We start from the raw sequence: 14,555 nt of genomic DNA, 5'->3' as shown, positions 1-14,555 counted from the left end.
CAAACCCCATCTCTATTTGATGGAACCACCAATTGAACATGGAGCATCAGCAACTCTGGAACCCAGTTAGGCCCGCTACATAGAGACACATGTTTCATACCCAACCTCTGCATGCTATTTCCCATTTTTTGCATTCCCAAACACGAGATGTTGTCACTTAGCTATGTGAGGAACATATGCCTTCAGCAACTTGTGATGTGCCAGGCACACTGATGTTATAGACATCCAAATCCAATGCCACATTCCAGGCATACTTTCCACTTTTTACCCCAGGCTTTCATAGACAGACAACCCATCCATGAGTTTCACTCCTGGATACCAGATGACATATAAACAAATAGAAAATACGGGCAGGAAAAGATCAGCTGGTACATCAAGCTTAGCTTGTAGTAATGATGTCTGATCCTAACTCCCAGTAGCCACGTACCATCCAGAAGAAAGCAAAAATCAGAGAAAAGCCCAGGAACGATAAGGAAATCAATATGGAAAATTCCTCTGATCCCTTCAGGCAATCGAAACCAGCCCAAGAGATGCATTGAAGGGGCTTAGGGAGGAATTTTCAGAGAATAGAGCTGAGACTCCCACTGTGGAGATGGGGTGAATAGAGAAACATCTCAAAGTGCTTCATATTATTACCTTGGATGTGCAGCTTGTTATTGGTAAAAGCATAGAGGGAGTCTCATTAGCAGTGGGGAGAGGTAAAGATGGAGGTAGTGATGTGGAGATAGAAATTGGTGATCTTAGTGACGGGCTGGATTGGAGATTGGTCTAACGGTATACCAAGGTTTTGCACTTGTACGTTCAGCCTGAGCTGGGAGCCTGGGGAAGAGAATAGAATCAGACAGATTTACTGTTTTAGTAGAGTTTGATCAGAATGGCTTCAATCTTGTCCCTGTCAAATTGGAAAAAGGTTCTTCCTTATCCATGAATTGATGTCAGACGAGTAGTTTGACCACAAATCATTGTCATGAGGAATAGATGGTGGCAGAGAGAGGTAGAGCAAGGTATGGCCAGCATTGGTTGTGAAAGCTAACCCCATGCCAGTGGAGAACGTTGCTAAGAGGCAACATGGAGAAGAGGAAAAGGAATGAACCAGTGAAAGAATCTTGGGATTCTTCCAACTCATTAGTCTGGGGGGATGGAGGTAAGAAGGAAATATTCTGACTATGTTGGGATAGTTAAATGTGTAAAATATCAAGGGCAGTGGAGCAGGGCAAAGTGGTCAACCATACCAAAAGTCACAGAGGACAAGGAGGGGTTGGACACAAAAGTTACCATCAAGAGGAACTTATTATTGAGCTTGGCCAGGGCTCTCTTGGTGATTCGAGTAGGGCAAAAGCTGGATTTGAAGAGAAACTGTGGGAGACATGGGCAAAGGATGAGTGGCATAAATACAAGTGAGGACTTTAATGAGGAAAATGAGTTTAGGCAGAGTGCAGTGGTTCTAGAGGACAAAGATTTGAGGTATGGTTTTTGGACAGGGAAGTGATAATTTTGAAGGTTGGGGGGACAAACCCTGAGGAAAGGGAACCACTGGTGATGTCAATGACCACTGGATTAAGGAGAGGTAGTTGTATGGTAAGGAATTGGACCAAGAGACAACTCTCATGGAGGAGATGAGTTTGATGAGGACAGGAGATAACGTGAGGGAGAAGCTACAGAGCAACATTTGGTTAACATGAGGTTAAAGAATAGCTGATCAGGGGAGGCACAACCATCTAAGGTAACTGAACATGTCCCAATATTCAAGAGTTAAAAAATAGCTTTTTAAATTTGGTGTTAAAGATGGGTATAAAAATATGAAAGAATTCTATTTATATAGAATAAAAAGAGCAAATGCTGGAAATACTCAGCAGGTCAGGCAGTGTCTGTGGAGAGAGAAACAAAGTTAATGTTTCAGGTCGATGACCTTTCATCAGAACTGGGAAAAGTTAGAGGTGTAATAGGTTTTAAGCAAGTACAGAGGCAGTGAAAGGGGTGGGAAAGGAGAGGAAAGAACAAAAGGGGAGGTCTGTAATTGGGTGGAAGGCAGAAATGATTAAATGGTGGTAATGGAACAGAAAAGAAACAAGGTGGGTCTGGAGGAGCTGAAAATGACAAGCAGAATCATCATCAGCAACTGCTGTATGAAAATATGGGGGCACTGGTTATGATCTGAAATTGTTGCACTCAATGTTGAGGCTGGAAGGCTGTAAAGTCCCAATTGAAAGATGAGGTGCTGTTCCTCAAACTTCCAATGAGTTTCACTAGGACAGTGTAGGAGGCTGAGGACAGAGATCAAAGTGGAAATGGATTAAAGAAGCAAAGTGGGAAGTGATCAGAAGCAGACACTTGTGGACTGAACTCAAGTGTTCTGCAAAGCGACCACACACTCTGTTTGGTCTTCCCAATTTAGAAAAGACTACCTCATGGGCAGCCAGTACAGTATACTAAATTGAAAGAAGTACAAGTAAATTGCTGTTTAACCTGGAAGAAGTGTTTGGGGCCCTGGATGGTGAGAAGGGAAGAGGTAAAAGGGCAGCTGTTACATCTCCTGTGCTTGTATAGGACTATGCCAATAGGGTGCAGAGGGGTGTTTGGAATAATTGAAGAGTAAACCAGGGTATCATGGAGGAGCTGGTCCCTTCGGAATGCTAAAAGGGTGTGTTTGTTGGTCACATCACACTGGAGGTGGCGAAAATGTCAGAGGATGATTTGTGAATATGGAGGCTGGTGGGGTGGAAGGTGAAGAGAAGGGGAACCCTATCGTGATTTATATAACATTGCTAGAAAAAGAGAAATTGTTGTTTTCCCCTTATATTGATATTCTTGCAAAGTGTCCTGATGAGTGCAAGACGAAAAGCTTCAACGTGTCTCTTTTTTAGCAATACTCAAGTTCTGTACTACCAAATGACTATATAACACCTTTCACAATCTCAAGGATTGTCCAAAGTGGTTTACAGCCAATGAAGTGTATTTGAAATGTAGTCACTGCTGTGACGCAGGGTATGCGAGTTCAGGGGAGACTGTTTGTCAATGAGGAGTCTGGGATTGTTCTTGCACCTGAGGATAACCCTGAAGTATTCAAAGTGTTTGGCTGTGGACTAAGAAGCATAGCTTCAACCAGATGTGTCAGCAAAGATTGGGCCAATTATGCATCTGGTCCACTAAAGCCAGGAGGTCTCAGATCTTCAGGTTCAAAGGGGTGAATGTTGGCGATTGTAAAGAATGAGAGCATCAAAAACAGACCGAAGTAAGGGATCATTCAAGTAGCTCATCAGCAGGAGCAACATCCTGTAGGGTGGAAGACTAGAGTAGACAAATTTGGGAGTACAAGAGATATTGATGTGAGATTGGTTAAACTCAAGCCATCTCTCACTGCATCCATTTCCTCTTTTTTGCAACAAATTGGTCTCAACATGGCTCTGAATCTTGCATATGGGTCAAAGAAAGTTCTTCTATTGCATGCCTAGATTCTCCAAACCAAATAAGATTCCATGGACTCTTTTCAAAGCAGCGCAGGGGAATTCTCCCCATGTTCTGTCGAACATCTATTAAAAAATAGATTATCTGATCATTCTCACATGCTTGCTTGCAGAACCTTCCTGAAGGAAAGTGGCCCCCACATTTTTCAATAGCAAGTATTCAAAAATGTTTAGTTCTTGTTACTTTGGAACATCCTGAGATCCCAAGAGACACAGTATAAATACAAGTTTAAGAGGAGGTGGTGTAGTGGTAATGTCACTGGACTAGTAATCCAGATACCCAGGCTAGTGTGCAGGGCACATGGGTTCAAATCCCACCATGGTAGTTGGTGGAATTTAAATTCAATTAATAAAATCTGGAATTGAGAGCTACTCTCAGTAATGGAGACTATGAAACTATCATTGATTGTCATAAAATCCCATCTGATTCACTAATGTCCCTTTAGGGAAGGAAATATGCCATCCTTACCTGGTCTGGCCTGTACGCAATTCCAGACACACAGCAATTATTGGAAAAACTCAGCAGGTCTGACAACATCTGCGGAGAGGAATATAGTTAACATTTCAAGTCCGTATGACTCTTCACCAGACTCTTCTGCAGATGCTGTCAGACCTGCTGAGTTTTTCCAGGTATTTTTGTTTTTGTTTCAGATTTCCAGCATCCATAGTTTTTTGCTTTTACCACAGCAATTCTTAATTGGCCTCAAGGGCAATGAGAGATGGGCAACAAATGCTGGCCTTGCCAGTGATGTTCATATCTCAAGAAAGAGTTTTTTTTGTCCCTTGCTACTGCCTAGGGTTTGGCTTTCTATTTACTATGAAATCTCTGCAGCTTTTTTATTTGTTCAAGCTCTCGTTCACCTCCGGTGATTAACCAAAGTGTCTCCCCCTGTCATTTAATGGATGTTTGTGAAATAGTGGCACCCCGCCCCATCCTCCACAAGCCCCCTCCATCCTCCAACAACAAACCCCCTTCCCTGTACCTTGTCACCACTTCCCATGCCCCAACACCAGCATCCAGCCCGTCCCTAAACCCTGGTCGCAAGTCTAGCCCATACCTCCATCCCTATCTGATTCCCAGCTCCAGGATTCAGCTCCATTCTGTCTCCAGGGAAGCTACCACGTGACCCGGCACCCAGCTACGTGCGCATGCGTCAGGCGGTGCATTGTGGATGTTGTAGTCCAGTGGGCGGCTGGCGGACGGTAAGCGGCGGTTCCGAGGGGGGAGGGGTGGGAGAGATCGGGGCCTCAACACCACCACTCCCATCCCCTCAACCCGCGGGGAGTGAGGAGGGAGCTGGTGGAAAAAGTCCTGGAGAGCGGGTGGGGGAAGCCCGAGGGCAGCACCGGCTCCGGGAAGGGGTAAAGCAGAAAACAGGCAAGTGGGCCCCTGGAATAGAGGGGAATTAACCCGTAGGAAGAAGGGGAAGGAGGAGGGGGGGAAGGGGGAATGAACCCCGGGTTGGGGGGGAAGGGGGTGGGTGTGTCAGAGGGGGAATGAACCCAGGGTTGGGGGTGTCAAAGGGGGAATGAATCCCGGGTTGGCGGGGGGGTGAAAGGGGGAATTAACCCAGGGTTGGGTTGGGTTGTGTGGGGGGTGAAGGGTGGATGAATCCCGGTTTGGGGGGGGGGGGGTGGTGGTGAAGAGGGAAGGGGGGAATGAACCCATGGAGGTTGGGGGGGAAGAGGGAAGGGGGTGAACCTGTGGGGGTGGGGGGGGGTGAACCTGTGGGGGTGGGGGGGATGAACGGGTGGGGGTGGGGGGGGAGGGGGGGATGAACGGGTGGGGGTGGGGGGGGAAGGGGGGATGAACGGGTGGGGGTGGGGGGGAAGGGGGGATGAACGGGTGGGGGTGGGGGGGGAGGGGGGATGAACCCGTGGGGGTGGGGGGGGGGAGGGGGGATGAACCCGTGGGGGTGGGGGGGGGAGGGGGGATGAACCCGTGGGGGTGGGGGGGGGGAAGGGGGGATGAACCCGTGGGGGTGGGGGGGGGAAGGGGGGATGAACCCGTGGGGGTGGGGGGGAAGGGGGGGAAGGGGGGATGAACCCGTGGGGGGGGGGGAGAGAGGGAAGGGGGGATGAACCCGTGGGGGGGGGGGGAGAGAGGGAAGGGGGGATGAACCCATGGGGGTGGGGGGGAAGAACCCATGGGGTTGAGAGGGAAGGGGGGAAGAACCCATGGGGGTGAGAGGGAAGGGGGATGAACCCATTGGGAAGGGGGTGTGAACCCATGGTGGGGGGAGAGGGAAGAGGGGATGAACCTGGGGGGGGGGGCGGTGGTTAAGCCCGTGGGGGGGTGGGGTGGACTGATGGGGAGATGAACCCCGGGAGGGGGATTGAACCCCAGGGGGTGTTGGAAGGGGGCATGAGGCCTGAGGTGGGGAGGAGACCTGGAATTGGGGATTGGGGGGGTGGGTGAAGGGGGGATGAACCCTATGGTTGGGGTGGTGGGCGGTGAAGGGGGCAATGAATCCTGGGGTTGGGGAAGGGGGAATGAAACCTGGGGTTGGGGAAAGTGAAGGGGGATGAACCCCTGGGTTGGGGAAGGGGGGTGTGATGTTGGGGGTGGGTGAACCCTGGGGTTGTCGGGAGGGAGGGGGGTGTGAACCCTGGGGTTGGGGGTGTGAAGGGGGGATGAACCCCGGGGTTGGGGAAGTGGGGGGGCGTGGTGAAAGGGGGGTGAACCCCAGGGTTGGGAGGAGTGGTGAAGGGGGGGGGGGTGAATCCCAGAGTTGGGGGGGGTGAAGGGGGTGATGAACCCCGGGATTGGAGGGGGTGAAGAGGGGATGGACCCCAGGGGTTGTGGGGTGAAGGGGGAGTGGACCCCAGGTTTTGGGGGGATGAATGGGGGATGGACCCCGGGGTTTGGGGGATGTGTGAAGGGGGGGATGTACCCCGGGTTTGGGGGGGACAGTGAATGGGGGTTGAACCCTGGAGTGTAGGGGTGGGAAGAGGGGTTGAACCCAGGGAGGGAGAGCTGGGGAATTAACCCTGGGTGGACGGTAGGGGAGGGGTGAATGAAAGCAAGAAGGAAACGGGGATGACTCCAGGGAGTGGGGGGAGGGGGTTTGAACCTGGGCTGGGGAAGAAGGTTGAACCTGGGGAGTGAAAGGGTTGGCAGGGAGGAGGCGGGAATGGACCTGGGGAGGGAGTGGATTTCCATGGGCAATGAATCTGGGGAGGGGGGGATGGTGAGTGGAATGAACCTGAGCGGGAGGGAGTAATGAACCCTGGGTGGGCGGTAGGGGAGGGGTGAATGAAACCCAGGGAGGGAATGAACCCGGGGAGGGTGGGTGGAATGACCCTGAGGTAGGGGGGGTGGTGGTGGGGAGGAATGAACGCGGAGAGCTGGGGGCAGAGGGGGTAATGAACCCCGGGAGACCAGTAGGGGAGGGGTGAATGAAACCAGGGAGCGAGAGGGTGTAGGGAAGGGAATGAACCGGGGAGGGAGAGGGTGGGGGGCAGGGAATGAACCGGGGAGGGAGAGGGTGGGGGGAGGGTATGAACCCGGGGAAGGAGAGGGTGGGGGACGAGGGAGGGTACGAACCCGGAGAATGTGGGGGAGAGGGTATGAACCCCGAGGAGGGGTAGGGGTGGGTGGAATGAACCTGAGGTGGTGTGGGGGGGAACGAACCCGGGGAGGGAGGGGAGACTAGTGAAATGAGCCCTGGTTGCGGGGTGGAATGAACCTGAGGGGGGCCAGGGAATGAACCCAAGGGTGTGGGGGGAATAACCTTAGTAGGGGGTGGTGGGACTGTGGGGTAGTGAACCTGCGGGGTGGCTAGCGAGGGGGGAATGAACCCCGGACTTTGGGGGGGGTGCCGGAGAGGGGTAGGGAATGGACCTGGGGGTTTCAAATGGGAGGGAGGTAAATAGGGTTGAGTAAATCAGGGAGGTGGGAAACAGCAAGAAATAAACATTGGGGGACCAACAGGAGGAAGTACATCAGGAATCCAGGAGGGATGTGGAAATAAACTAGGAAGATCGATACAAGCAAAATGTTGCGGATGTTGGAAATCTGAAACAAAAACAGAAAATGCTGGAAAAACTCAGCAGGTGTAACAGCATCTGTGGAGAGAAAAAAACAATAGAGTTAACATTTTGAATCCGTATGACTTCTTCAGAGCTAACGAGAAGTAAAATGTGATGAAATTTATACTGTCTAAGGGGGGTGAGGCAGCTGAAGCTGGATAGAAGGCCAGTGATAGGTGGAGGTAAAGGAGAGATTGCCAGAGATGTCATGAACAAAAGGACAAAGGGGTGTTAATGATAGTGGTACTGGCTAAAGGAGGTGCTGATGGTGGCATTAAGGTCAGAAAGCAGAATGTGATAATAGCAGGACAAGGGTAAGCACTCTGCAAAGAACCACATGAAGAAGTGACAGATGGCCCTTGTGGAAGCGGGGTGGGGGGAAGAGTACGGTGGTGGGAAAAAAAGATCGAAAATAGGATAAAAGGTGGGGATAAAACAATGAATAAAAATTAAAATAAATAAAAATAAATGGATAAAAAATAATTAAAAAATGAAGATGAATATTGAAAAAAGGGGATAAAAAGTGGGGGTGAGGATGGAGGAGAGAGCTCACGGTGTGAAGTTATTGAACTCAATGTTAAGCCCGGAAGGCTGTAAAGTGCCTAATCGGAAAATGAGATGCTGTTCTTCCAGTTTGCATTGGGCTTCATTGCGGCATTGCAGCTTTGGAACATTGCAGCAGGCCAAGGACGGACATACGGGCATGAGCAGGATGGGGTGTTGAAGTGGCAAGTGACAGGAAGGTCTGGGTCATGCTTGCGGACAGACCAAAGGTGTTCTGCAAAGCAGTCATCCAGTCTGTGTTTGGTCTCTCCAATGTAGAGGAGTCCTCTCATTCCGACCAACTCCCACAGTTACCTCGACTACAGCTCCTCACACCCTGCTTCCTGTAAGGACTCTATCCTATTCTCTCAGTTCCTTCGCCTCTGTCACATCTGTTCCGATGATGCCACTTTCCAAAACGGCGCTTCTGACATGTCTTCCTACTTTCATAACCGAGGTTTCCCACCCATTGTGGTTGACAGGGCTCTCAACCGCGTCCGACCCATCTCCCGCGCCTCTGCCTTCACACATTCCTCTCTCCCCCAGAACCATGATAGGTCCCCCTTGCCCTCACTTTTCACCCCACCAGCCTCCGCATTCAAAGGATCACCCTCTGCCACTTCTGGCAACTCCAGTATGATGCCACCACCAAACACATCTTCCCTTAACCCCCCGCCGTCGGCATTCCGTAGGGACCGTTCCCTCTGGGACACCCTGGTCCACTCCTCCATCACCCCCAACACCTCATCCCCCTCCCACGGCACCTTCCCATACAATCGCAGAAAATGCAACACCTGCCCTTTACCTCCTCCCCCCCCTCACCGTCCAAGGCCCAAACACTCCATTCAGGTGAAGCAGCGCTTCACTTGCACCTCCTTCAATTTGGTCTACTGCATTCGCTGCTCCCAATGTGGTCTCCTCTACATTGGAGAGACCAAATGCAGACTGGGTGACCGCTTTGCGGAACACCTTTGGTCTGTCCGCAAGCATGACCCAGACCTCCCTGTCGTTTGCCATTTCAACACCCATTCCTGCTCTCATGCCCACATGTCTGTCCTTGGCCTACTGCAATGTTCCAGTGAAGCCCAACGCAAACTGGAGGAACAGCACCTCATCTTCCGATTAGGCACTTTACAGCCTTCTGGACTTAACATTGAGTTCAATAACTTCAGACCATGAACTCTCTCCTCCATCCTCACACCCCCTTTTTTATCCCTTTTTTTCAATATTCATTTTCTGTTATTGTTTAGGAAGTTAGATACATCAGCAAGAGAGAAGATTCGCACATAAAGGGAGAGAATGATAACAGCAAGAATTAATAAATAGAGGGACAGCATTGTAAACCAAATAAAGGGGAGAAGCAGGCAGCAGATGGAGAAAGAGTTAGATGGGGGAAGCATGAGCGAGGTTAAAGTGGAAATGTTTGGCTTGGGGAAAGATTTCCAGAGAGTGGGTTCAAGCAGGTGTCTGCTCTGCTATTGGCGCTTCGTTGGTTGTTGCATAAAAGGCCAGAGTCATGCAACACAGCTGCCACTGTTCACATTTTCTATGGTGCCTTTTGTAGAGGAGACAGGTGATTCACGGAAGGGAAATTGATGCTGGGCAGGTGTATATGACAGAACAGAATGTCAACATGTCCTGATGAAGATTTGAAAGAGTCAGCGGGAGTAAGATGGAGGGGTTTAGAGACAGAGTTCAAAGGCTGGGCCTGATCTTGTTGAAGACTCTGACAGTGCTGGTGGGTTGAGGGAGGGAGTTGGAACAGAGGGTTAGAGAAGGTTGCAGGGGCAGTTTAAGACAAGCACCTGGAGGGTGACCTTTAAACTTGGTTACCCGTAGGCAATGAGTGAATTAAGCCTGCAGACTGTTTCGTGTGATTACAGACTCTTGGCACACTATGTGCCACCAAATGATAAAATATTGGTCTTGTTGCACAAACATTGATGCTAGGGCAGCACAGGGTTTGTTAACATGCCAGACAGAGCTGAACAAATCAGCATATACATCCTTCAATGTGAAAGTACTCCAGAGAGGTAGAAACAGTTAAAAGAAAAACTCAGCTCATTGGCCACCCCATTGCAAAGTTTTTTAAATTCATTCATGGGATGTGGTCATCACTGGCTAGGCTAGCATTTATTGGTTATCCCTAATTGCCCTTGAGAAGGTGGTGGTGAGCTGCCTTCTTGAACCCACAGTACTGTTATGGAGGGAGTTCCAGGATTTTGACCCAGCAACTGAAGTCTAGACAAGAATAATGTGCAACTGTTTTCCCATGTCCTATTTAAATCGAATGATTACACAGTGCATGGCTGAATTACTGGTACAGGCTCCTGGTCGGTGCCACCAGCTGTTCGTAGAGATATGTCTCCTCCCACATGGAGTGGAAGCCAATAGCAGGCTTGTCACTTTGTCTTGGTTTACTAGGCCTGTAACAAATACTGAAACAGTAAATTATATTTTGTGAGGTTCGGGATGTGCAGATGCAGCGAAAATGCAGTTGTTGATAAATTAATCGATTTACAGTATTGATCCTTTTATTAATATTCCAGGTGATATGACTGGATATGGTTGAAAACGATTGAAATGAGAGAAGTCCTGTGGAGCTAGCTTTGCTCAGTTCTGGGAGAACGGAAAGGCTTGGGAGTAATTATATGGTGCTGGCGGGTGGCAGTCTGGAACTCTCCCATGGCTTGTCGAATGTACTGGTAACTCTGGTTCAGCAAGCGAATGTAAGAATAAATTCTCTCTGTGACGTAAGGACAAATATGAGTTCCTTTCAGCATTTTCCATAACATTTGCAAACCGTATTATCAAACCTGCTTTTGCAATCTAGATTGTTTTCAGTGTTGCAATGATCAGACTGCAGACTGATTTAGTGCTGTTCAGCATTGCAAGGGTTCCGTCCAAACTTCCACTGCATTGTTTAATACTGCAGCGCCACAGACAGCAGAGTATAAGTTTATGCCATTCAGTTTAATGCACTAATACTGATCTAATCTCAATTTCTCAGACATCAGAGGAGATCCTGAATTTAGAGCACAAACATCATAAAACAGTTGGGACTGAATAAGCTTTAAGTCCATGCTCAGAATTGGAGCAATGTGTTTAATCTGCAGTTCCTGCACAAATCTGAGTGGAATAGAATCAAAAGTTGGCAATTAAACCATGTTTGTCACTGGAAAGTGGTTGCAACAGACAGGCATTCTGTTTAAGCTAGACAGGTTGGTGTGAACTACCTATAACCAGAAGTTCACACATGGCAGCTCCTACTTTGGAGAAGGAAATTTGCACGTAGGAAACGTTGATGTAAAATGGATGCACTGTGTCGGTTTTTGGGTTAAATCCATGTTCTTCAGACAGGGCCTGAATGTTTTAGTTGGTTAACACTGGGATCAGGTTCCTTTTCAAATGGGATGGGATCTTTTAAGTCTATTTGAGAGGGGCCCTGGTTTAACGAATTATCTGAAAGACGGCACCTCCTGTAGTGCAGAAGTTCCTAACTACCAGCCTAAACTAAAATCACACCGTGCTGACTCAGATGTGAGTATGCTACCATTGAGTCAAGAGTGGCACCGTAAGAATCTTGGGTTGAGAGGTAGTGAGTGACTGAGATCTTATGACTTGTTGGTTGGGTTAGAGTTATGGTGACAATGGACAGAGATACAGAGAAGATTTTGCTGCGTCGTAGAAGGGAGGCCAGCAGGCAGAACTGCCAGCTTGTTTAGATTTGTGTTGATTGGATTTTATCAACAAAAAACAATCTTAACTCTTGGTACCAAAATGCACTAATCCCAAGATTGAAATAATATCTTGAGAAATGAGCATCTGATTTTCAGTGCAGCAGCTTTTAAGAAAGGAGATTGATGCTGTGGGTAGGATAGCCTCGATGGATTAGCCGTAGTTTGGATGGCCAATAATTGGAATTGAATGCAGGTGAAGGGGGCCGCTTGGGATAGCCGATAAGCAGATTCGTGAACAGTCGGTGTGATGCAGTATCTATGGAATGGAAAGAGGCCTCAAGGTCAAAACACAATGAATGAAATTGCAAACTAGGGTAGCAAACAGACTGAATCACAACAGGGAGCTGAGGAGAAATGTGGGCATTCTAGACACATGTTAATGGTCTGTCAGGTAGTATTGTCAAATGCAAATTTGTCAAATATTGTCTTTAATCAAAAATGCTTTAAAATCTATTTAACCTTATGGCCTCAAGTTTTTCAAAGAAGGTATTAAATATTAGAAGATACATTTTCCTAATCTTTCAATAATGTATTATTGGTCTAATTTAAATCCAGCTGTAGGCGACTAGATTTCTCTTCATTGGCTTAGGAAGGCTCAACATGGCTCCTCGGGATATAATGACCAACTCACATGCCAAGTCAATTCTCAACACTATGAACTCTCTGAGGAAGAGTAACACCCTGTGCGATGTCACATTGCGAGTTGACAGCAAGGATTTTCCTGCTCATCGTATTGTGTTGGCCGCTTGCAGCGATTACTTTTGTGCCATGTTCACCAGTGAGGTAAGCTGGCAAGCTGCCATTGTAATTCTTTCTTTAAAGATCAGTCAGGAAACATGTTCACTTCCTCTTCACAGCAATACTAATGTTTGTCAGTTTATTGACTATGGCTCCTTAAATTAGGGCTATTTAATCAGCATTATCAATTAGTCCCAAGCAAGAGAGTCACTGCTGTGTACTACGGCTTATCCATAACTTTTACTTCCCCAAGTAAGAAAAGGCTGGATGGACAGTCAACTTGCATGCTCCTAGTGACTGGCCTACAGCATGGAACTATTGGAATTCAGAAGGAGGCCATTTGGCCCATCGATTTTGTGTTAGAGCAATCCAAAACTAATTTTACTATCCTGCTATGCCACTTCATACATTTTTCCAGGTTTCCCTCAATATGATGGTCTCTGTCTCAATTACTTCCTGTAGCAAAACATTTCTTGTTGCAACAACTCTTGAATGACAGTTCTGGATTTCTCAGTCTCCTTGATGATTCCCACTACACTCTGAGACAAAATATTTCTTGATTTCATTCTTGAATGGCCAACCTACATCTAAATTGGAAAACTGCAACTCTCTTCCCCCAAAAAGCTGTTGAGACTAAGTCAACTGAAAATTTCTGTTAGAATCATAGAATGGTTACAGAAGGAAGACATTTGGCCCATTGCGTCTGTGCTAGTCTTCTGCAAGAGCAATTCACCTGTCTTTTCCCCAATGTCCTACAAATATTTTCCCTTCAGATAATTATTCACTTCCCTTTCAAAAGCCATGATTGAATGTGCCTCCACCTCACTCATGCAGTGCATTCCAGATCCTAACCACTTGCTGCATAAAAAAGATTTTCCTCATGTTGACATTGCTTCTTTTGCCAATCTCCTTAATTCAGTGTCCTCCAGCTCTGGATCTTTCTGCCAATAGGAACAGTTTCTCTCTATCCACTCTGTCCAGATTCCTCAAGATTTTGAACACCTCTATCAAATCTCCTCTTAATATTCCCTTCTCCAAGAAGAACAGCTCAACTTCTCCAATCTCCAATTCTCATGAATCTTTTCTGCATCCTCTCTAAACACTTTCACATCATAGCTTTTGTGTGGTGCCCAGAATTGGACACAATACTCCACTTGAGGCTCAACCAGCGTTTTAAACAAATTTAACATAACTTCCTTGCATTTTTATTATATGCCCCTATTTATGAAGCCCATGTCGAATCATATATTACATTTTGGGGAAGCACTCTCAGCTTTGAGATCTGATTTTAAGTTCAGCCAGAGGTGGGAGGAAATTCCCTCTATATAAGCTCTCAAGAGTCCTACAGGAATGTGTTTGGGTTGTCTCAGTCAAGTTCCTAGTACACCCTCCACAGAGGCTTTATGAACATATGAACAAGGAGCAGGGGTAGGCCATTCGGCCCCTCAAGCCTGCTCCACCATTTAATAAGATTGTGGCTGATCTGATAGTAACCGCAAATCTGCATCTCGCCTACTCCCAATAACCCATGACTCCCTTGCTTACCAAGAATCTGTCCACCTCTGCCTTAAAAATATTCAAAGACTGATACACTTTAATATTTCCAGTCAAAGATCAACTAACTCGAAGAATTTTTGAAGTTCACCTGAGAGAATCTCAATTTAATGTCTCATCAGAAAGATGAGGGGCAAGGGTATTAAAGAACCAAGGTAGGTAAATGGAGTTGAATGCAGATCAGCAGTGATCTAATTTAAGGATGAAACAGGCTCAAAGGGCTGAATGGCCTTCACCTGTTCCTGTGCTCCTTCTTATGTTCCTAGTTTTAAGATTGTGCGTACTTTTTATTTGATTTTATTGGATTTTTATTGGAAATAAGGTTGGTCTCATCGCATGTGGTGCCTGGGTATGTAAATAAATAAATTTCAATTTTCCAGTGGTGGGACATGTAGTAAAGAATGGATGTCATTTTGTATTTTCTTGATCTTCTAATTCAAACTGCTTGCCCCTTACAAAGCAAGTTATTTTTAATTGAAAAACC

General features: G+C 47.4%; 1 protein-coding gene across 3 annotated transcripts in view; it reads left to right on the top strand.

Moving 5' to 3' along the window:
- The first annotated feature begins 4,607 nt into the window (after nt 1-4,607).
- The window catches only part of klhl12 (kelch-like family member 12), a 52,596-nt gene continuing 42,648 nt past the window's right edge, over nt 4,608-14,555 (top strand). Inside the window, exons 1-3 of one of the 3 annotated variants that reach the window (XM_078546837.1) lie at nt 4,608-4,667; nt 10,589-10,768; nt 12,335-12,562. In XM_078546837.1, the coding sequence (XP_078402963.1) occupies nt 12,380-12,562 (183 nt within the window). In that variant the 5' untranslated portion in view covers nt 4,608-4,667; nt 10,589-10,768; nt 12,335-12,379. Of the gene's footprint in view, nt 4,668-4,688; nt 4,843-10,588; nt 10,793-12,334; nt 12,563-14,555 lie in introns of those variants that run through there. The other 2 variants (XM_078546838.1, XM_078546840.1) reach the window with 2 other exon arrangements.

This window comes from Cetorhinus maximus, chromosome 8, assembly GCF_964194155.1.
Source record: "Cetorhinus maximus chromosome 8, sCetMax3.hap1.1, whole genome shotgun sequence".
Lineage (NCBI taxonomy): Eukaryota > Metazoa > Chordata > Chondrichthyes > Lamniformes > Cetorhinidae > Cetorhinus > Cetorhinus maximus.
Note: the sequence above shows the minus strand (reverse complement) of the source record. Positions and strands in the feature narration are given on the sequence as shown.